This window comes from Oryctolagus cuniculus, chromosome 16, assembly GCF_964237555.1.
Source record: "Oryctolagus cuniculus chromosome 16, mOryCun1.1, whole genome shotgun sequence".
Classification (NCBI taxonomy): domain Eukaryota; kingdom Metazoa; phylum Chordata; class Mammalia; order Lagomorpha; family Leporidae; genus Oryctolagus; species Oryctolagus cuniculus.
In genome coordinates, this window is record NC_091447.1 from 65684770 (window position 1) to 65692346 (window position 7577).

General features: G+C 70.3%; 1 protein-coding gene across 1 annotated transcript in view; it reads right to left on the reverse strand.

Annotated features, from left to right (window-relative positions):
* The window catches only part of ELL (elongation factor for RNA polymerase II), a 39847-nt gene extending 33121 nt beyond the window's left edge, over nucleotides 1-6726 (reverse strand). Inside the window, exon 1 of the mRNA XM_070059021.1 lies at nucleotides 6503-6726. Coding sequence (XP_069915122.1) covers nucleotides 6503-6637 — 135 coding nt within the window. The 5' untranslated portion in view covers nucleotides 6638-6726. The remainder of the gene's footprint in view (nucleotides 1-6502) is intronic.
* Between the last annotated feature and the right edge of the window lie 851 nt (nucleotides 6727-7577).

Sequence of the window (7577 nt, forward strand, 5' to 3'; positions counted from 1 at the left end):
CCTCGGGAGTGCCTCATCCAGACCCTAAGTCTGCGCCCGCAAGTGCCCGGGGAGGGGCCTACAGACGCCAGGGCAGGAAGCTGAACTTCCCCAAAAGCTGCCGTCGGAAAAGGAAGAGGGAAAAGGAGAAAGACCTCTGGAGCCGACGTAGCTGCTCCGGCTACTCAGGGCCACCCGCAGGCCGGCCGGCCAGGGGCCGCGCGTCCCGGGTGAGCGCACGGGCCCTCCCTCCCGGCAGCCACAGGAGCCCCAGAAAACCTCGCTGCTCCGCCTCCCTGCCACCCACATCCGCAGAGGCCTCAGGCCAAGGGCAGGAGCGGGGACACGGCCAGGAGGCCTCGCAGTGGGCAGCTGGCCTGGCCTGCAGGGCTCCAGGCTGCTTTCCACGGCGAACTAAGCCCACGTCCTCCCCCCTGACCGGAGACACCAGCGCTGACCTCGGCGCCCACCCGGGCTCCTCGCCCGCCCGTCCTGTCCCCTCCAGGGCCTTCGCTTGGATGGCGGTGGGAGGCTCAGGAAGTGGCAGCCACACTGTGGGACCGGGCCCTACCACCACCCTGCCATGAGTCGCCACGGTCACGGTCACTTCCATCCAGCCCACCTTCCCGTCCACTGTGGGCCCAAGTGAGCACCCCTACACCCCCTTCCTCTCATCAGGGCAGGTTCCCTGCTCGAGGCTGTGGCTCAGGTGTGGCCCGAAGCCGGCGTGTGCCCACCTGACGCCCGGGCGCCCCCGCAGCTCAGGGCAGCTGGTCCGTGGTCAGGCCGGCGTGAGACGCCTGCTGGGCCATCGCAGCCACAGACGGGGCTCCAGGACTGCCTCCCATGGCGAGGATGGCGGCCACCAAGCAGAGGGCAGTGCAGACGCCAGCAGGGGGAGGGAACACAAGCCATGGCGACAGGCGGCCCAGGGAGTCCATGCTCGGCCAGCAACCCCACCGCGGGGCCCACAGCCTAGAGAACCAAAAGCCAGGACCCAGGACCGAGAGAGACCCCTGCGTGCCGTGTCCAGGAGGCCAAAGTCACCCAGTGTCCACCGGGCAGGGACACCAAAGACCCCACGACCCCTCGGGACACGAGAGCGACGCCAGCTGGGCCCTCGCCGGGGTCGCCCGTCACTCAGGGTGGCAGGAGACGGAGGCTCGGCTGCCCTGCCCGGCTCACCGTGGTGGGCTGCACACAGGAAGTCGCTAAGGAAACTGGGAAGCCACCGCCGCCGCCGCCGCCTTTGCCAGCAGAGCCGCGGCCGAAGGCAGTTTGGGTCCCGTGGGGCTCTCGTTTCTGGGGAGGGAAGCCGAGCCCACGGCGACCAGCGCGGCCCTGGCTGACTGTGGAGGCCGCAGAGCAGGGCCCTCGGCCCCCGCGAGTGGCTCTGCCACTGCCACCCAAGGGGCCCCCCGCGAGTGGCTCTGCCGCCCAAGGGGCAGCAGGTCGAGGCGGGGGGAGGGGAGGGCATCCCCCAGAGACCAGCGAGAAGGACTGGCCTCGGCTCAGCTGCCACAGCGCCCCGGTGCTACAGGTAGCACACAGGCACGCCGGGGGATGACCCAGCCTCCTCTGCAGCCGCCCCCCAGGCCAGCCGGGGGCGACACCCACCGCCAGGCACTGACTCAGGACACAGCCCGACCATCATCCAGCTCAGACTGCAGCCCCCCCCAGCGGCCAGTGAAGCCACCGCCCAGAATCTGCCGTGGGGCGGGCCGGCCCCGCAGCGAACGAAATCCAAGAACCAGGAGAAAGGCTAGGGGCGTCCAGGGCGACCGCGTCGTGCAAACCCACCTTCCAACTGCACACACAACCACGCCGCCGCCGGGGAGACCCAGGCTCAGGCTGGCGCCCCGCGGCACGCGGCTTGGCTGCAGCCCCCGACCACCGGGACCCCTGTGCCTTGCTGGTGAACAGCGAGGCCTAACAATGAAGCCAGCGCTTTTCTTTTTTTAAAAGATGTATTTATTTGGAAGGCAGAGTTATGGGGGGGGGGGGAGACAGAGAGCTGGTTCATTCCCCAGATGGCCATCTCAGCAGGGGCTGGGCCAGGCCAAAGCCAGCAGCCAGGAGCTCCGTCCAGGTCTCCCGTGCGGGCTGCGGGGGCCCCAGCACTGGGCCATCCCCCGCTTCCCAGGTGCGTTAGCAGGGGGCTGGACCGGAAGCAAAGGGAAGCTGTCGTCCCAGCCGGCGGCCCAACCTGCTGTGCCGCACCGCCCGGCGCCTGAAGCGAGGCCTGTAGACGTGTCCGTGACACAGAGAAAAGGGGGGTCAGAAACACCCTGTTCCCGGGGCGCGGCACGGCGGTGCAGCCGCCGCCCGTGTCCCCAGCATCCTGTGCGAGTGCCGGTTCCAGTCCCGGCTGCTCCCCTTCCGATCCAGCTCTCTGCCAACACGCCCAGGGAAGCAGCGGAAGATGGCCCAGGTGCTTGGGCCCCTGCACCCACCTGGGAGACTGGATGGAGCTCCTGGCTGCTGGCTTTGGATCAGCCCAGCCCAGGCTGCTGCAAGCCATCTGGGGAGTGAACCCGTGGACGCAAGATGTACTCCTGTCCCCTGTAACTGCCTTTCAAATAAATAAATCCATCTAAAAAAAAAAAAAAAAGGCCCAGGCACAAGCGACCTCCCGTGCACCTGCACCACCTCCACGTGGGCCCACCCTGGGCCCCAGCTCAGGCTCTGTCCACGGCCCCCTCCAGCCTCCCTGGGCACGCCCCGGCCAGCACCACAGACCAGACCACATTCCTCTGGGCCTCCAAGGTCTCGATGGAACCCAGTGCCAACCAAGTGTAGTCTCGGGCCCGTGCCAGCTCCGGGCACACGGGCACTCGTCCCCAGGCCCAGGCACGGCGCCCGGCACACACCGGAGACTGGAGACGCCGCCCGCAGAGGGCCCACGCTGCGCATGAGCCGCCCAGAAACAACGCGCAAGACCCTGGGAGCCCACCGCACGGGCGGCCAGGCGAGGCGCGACCCGGGAAGGGGCCGTCCCCTTAGCACGCCACAGAGCCTTTGCGCCGACCACACACAGTCAGGGAACTTCAGAGGGGAACTGCCCCACGTTCCGCGACTCCCACAAACATCAGCTGCACCCCAGGGGACCCGGGTGACTCAGCCAGGAGCCGCGTCCTGCTTGGCCAGGGCGGGATCCTGTCCAGGAGGGTATAATTAGCCTCCGACTCCACGCACGTGGCCGCTCGGTGCGGGACGGGTCCCTGCGGCCCCCCCCTGGCTGGTGGCTGGTTTCTTTGTCACTCGGCACGTGGGTCGGAGGGCGCGGGCCTCTGGGCATCCCCAGGCCCTGCTCCCCGCCCTGCAACTCAGTCCCCGGCGGAATCCCAACTGCCAAGTCAGAGGGCGACGTGGTGGGGGGGGGGAGGCCCCGCAAACAGGGACAGGCAGAGGGCCACAGCCGGGCGCCTGGTCCAGTGCTCCGCCTGTTTTTCAAGTCAGCTGGCCGTCCCTCGAGGTCTCCCTGGCGATGTCACAATCCATCCGGTGTGATGTCAGAACGGCTGCCAGGGTGATGAACTCTGGCCCCGCCGATGAGTCAACAGAGGGGTGGGTTTCGGGACGCACCATCATGCAGCAGGGTCACGCGGCCCAGGAAGAGGCTCCGCCCCTGCACCCCCACCCACCCCTGCCAAGATCAGCAGCTGGGACCCCACGCCTGGGCCGGCTGGAACAGTGACCCCCAGCAGGCTCTCAGCCACTCCCGGCTGGGAGGCCCTGGCTGACTCGGCCTCCAGGCCGCCCGTCCTCTCACCTAAGCCGTGGGCAGCGCCCCCTGGCAAGGCGGGCAGCGGGAGGGGCACGCGCCATGGACGTCGGGGCTCCTCGCCGCTCCCCGCTCGGACAAGGCTGCCAACGGGAGCAGTCCGCACGGCCCTCGCTCCCGGGGCCGGGACACCAGCGTCCGGCGAAGATGGGACCCCTCGCGGAGCCGCGTCCCTGTGGCTCAAGGCCCCTCCTAACCCCACCCGAGATCCCGCTCAGGCACTGGAGTGAGAGGGGCCGCAGGAAGGGGCTCCGGCCGTCCAGCTCCAGGACGGGCAGCCTTAGGGACCCAAAGCAGCTCTCCTCTGAGGTGCCTGCGTCAGCCCAAACGGGCGCCACGGCTCCCTCGCACCCCGGCACAGCCCGGCACAGCCCGCCGTTCCCCCTGCCCTGGACCCCTTGGCTCCGTGTCACCTCCCCCACCCCGGCCCCCAGACCCTGACCACTGCTTGGCCCTGCCAGCTCCTTGCTCGTGCGTCCCACCTCTAGGAGCGCCGCGGGTGCCCGGCCCAAACTGACCAGGCGCCACCACGTCGGTCAGCGCGAGGACCCCGGCCCTACACAAACCGCGGGCGGGGAGCAGCCCTGCCCAGGCCTGGGGGGCCCAGAGGCACGGGGGCGGGGGCTGAGAGGAGACTGTGGGGCAGAGGGGCTCAGGAACCGGGACCTCCCCCACCCAGTTCCGAGGGGAAGGGCCCAGGGCCGGGAGGGGTCGGCCCTCACCCAAGGGCAGCAGACAAGACACAAACCCACGCTCCCACCCCCAGGCCTCCGGACCTCCGCCCGGGCCCTCAGTTTTCCCATCAGCCAGCTGGGCCCTTGCAGCCCCCCCAAGGCTGAAGCAGCCCAGGCCGTCAGGGCAGACCCCTGGGAGCCGCCGCGGAGCCCACTCGGGGGGTCGCACTCATAGGAGCACACAGCCGGCACTGCACACGGTGCTGCACCTGGAACTGGCCAGCCGCCGGGTCCCCTCGGTGCGGCGGGGGGGGACATCACAGACTGGAGGCCCCCTGGAGCGGGAAAGCCTCCCGGAGCAACGTCCTCACAACAAAACCCCTGTGCGCGGAGGTGCGCTTGCTGAAAACCCATCGCACCCACCGCCCCTCTGCCCAGGGGCGACAGCCACGTCCACGAGCGGTCGGCGGCCGGAACCCCGCAGCTGGCTCCCAACACCTCACCCGGGGGCAGCTCACGGGCAGCCAGGGGGCCGGGGCGAGCCGTCCTCCCGGGAAGGTCCGGTTTAGTCAGGGATGTAACCCACACCCTACATTAAAAATAGCAGCGCGAGGGCACGAGGCGCGGCCAGGGCGAAGGGAGCAGGAGAGGGCAGCACCGGGCAGGGCGCGGAGTCCGCGTCCCCCAGGGCTGGAGCCCCACCAGGGGCCGGGCGCCTCCTCCTCCCACCTGCAGGGGCGCCTTCGACAAGGTGACAAGCTGCTGGTCCAAAAAAACATGACAGCCCCCCCTTCTACGAAAGGGAGCGCGGAGACGGGGCACACCAGGGAACCCCCCCCCCCAAGAAGAGGGAAGACGCGCGAGGGGGGTGGGCACCAGGATGCACACGGAAGACTCCCAGCGTGGCTCCCGGTGCTGGCGGAGTCCCGCGCAGGAAGCCAGCCTCGCTCCTTCCTGGTTAGTCTCCCTCCTCCCTCCTCCCTCCTCCCTCCCCCGCCGCGGCGCGGCCCGCCCCTTCCCCCCCCCAGCCCCAGGATACACAAACACACACGCCAGGGAGCCCCGCCTCCCCAGGACGGGCTCCAGCCCCCCGACCCGGCCACCTTAGAATGCGCAACCCCCCACCTCCCGGGGGGAGGCGACAACCTGCTTCCCAAGCCGGCCCCCCCAACACTGGGCACTGACCACTTCCGTCCCCGGGTGGCCGGAGGGGGCCGTGCCACCCCCGCCCCAGGGGGGCCCCAAACTTAGACCTGAAAGAAGGTGCAACACGGCGCACAGACACCCCCCAGGCCCTGGCCCTGGCCCGGGGGGGGGGGGACGGAAAGGCCTCCAGCTGCCCCAGCCCGCGCCCACCGACCCTTGGAAACTTCCAGCCACAGCGGCCGGGCTGCGGCAGCCCCGCTGCCCCCCAGGGGCCCACCTGCTACCGGCCGCCTCATTAGGAAAGCATCAGGGCTCTCGCCCCTCTCCACCTCCCCAAATAAAGCCTTTTCCCTTCTCCAAAGGGGACCCGCGAGCCAGGCCGGGCAGGAAGCTGGGACGGGCTGTCAGCTTCTGCCCAAGCGCCCCTCTCCCCCAAACAGCCTCCCACCTGGCGGGGACAGGTGCCCGGCCAGCAGCGCCCCGCCGATCTCCTCCTGGGCGGCAAGGGGCAGGCACGGCCCCCTCCCCACCGCTGCCCTTTCCAGGGGCGCGCACACGGGAGCCCCGCGCCCCCCACCCCCACCGCCGGGCACCGACAGCGCTGCCCGCCCCACCTCCACCCCCAGGTGCGCGATGCAGCTCCGGCCCAGGTGCCGGGCGGGCCGGGGAACGCCGCGGACGCCCCCCGGCCCCGGAGCACGGGTTCGTGCCGCCCCAGGGGGGGCCTGGCCGCCGCCGCCGCCTCCCGGTGCCGGGCGGGGACGCAAGCCCCCGCCGCGGGCCAGGCCTTTCCGGCGGCCGCCCCGAGCCCCGGCGGCCCGGCGACCCCGCGAGCAGCCCTCCGCGGACCCCGCGCCCCCCGGCCCGGGCGCGTGAGGCCGGCCCGCAGCCCGGCGTCCCCGACGGCCGCGCCGCTCACCTGGCTGGCGCGGTAGCTCTCGAAGGCCTTCAGGGCACTGTCGGTGAGCTTCACGTGGAACACGGACACCCTGCTGCCGTCGCTCACCCGCCCGCACGACAGCCCGTAGCTCCGAGCCTCCTTCAGCGCCGCCATCTTGCGACCATCGCTCCCCAGCCCCCGCCCGCCCGGCTCCAGCGCCGCCGCGCCGGCCACGCCCCGCCCCACCGCCCGCTGACGCGCTGCATTATTCATGAGAAGCGGCTGGCCACGCCCCCTCCGGGCCCCGCGGGGCCAACCGTCGGCGCCGCGCACCCGGCTGGCGTGCTGCATTATTCATGAGCTGCGGTGGTCACGCCCCTGCCCCGGACCTCCTGCATATTCATAACAAGCGGCCCGCAGGTAGCCCCGCCTCTCGCGGGTGGGGGTGGGGCTCTAGAGGCGGCCACTTCCGTACAGGAACTCCGCCTCGACACGCGCACCCATCCGGGCCCCGCCCCCACAGGTATTATTCATGACCCTGACTCAGCCCGGCGCGCCCAGGCCCCGCCCCCCGGCCGCTGACGTGATGCATTATTTATGAGCGCTCCTCTGCCTTCCGTCTTTGGCTTCTGCTGGGAGCCGCAGCGAGGGCGTGGAAGGGGCGGGGCCGGCGTGAAACACGTGGTGGGGGTGGAGCCCGCGGCAGTCCGGCTTGGTGGGCGTGGGTATGTAAACGAGGCGCGCGTTGGACGCTGGGTTGGGCCGATGGGGCTTCCCTCGCAGGTGGGCGGACGGGATTTCCCAGGCGGTACTCCGAGGGGGAATCTGTAAACTCTGCGGTAAGAGTAGGATTCTGCCGGGAGAAGATCGCGCACCCCCTGAGGCCCCCCGAGCCTGGCTCCGGTTTTTCCTAAGCTGTATTTTGCACGCAAAATCGATCCTTTTAACTTGCACAACTTAGTGGCATTCCCTTGGCCTTGCGCAGTCATCACCTCTATCAGGATCCGGAATACCTGCATCCCCAAAAGCAGACCTCCCCGAGACCCCCGCCCCATCAGCAGCCACTCCCCGTCCCCTCGATCGGCCTGTTCTGGAGTCCCGCGTGGCATCCAGC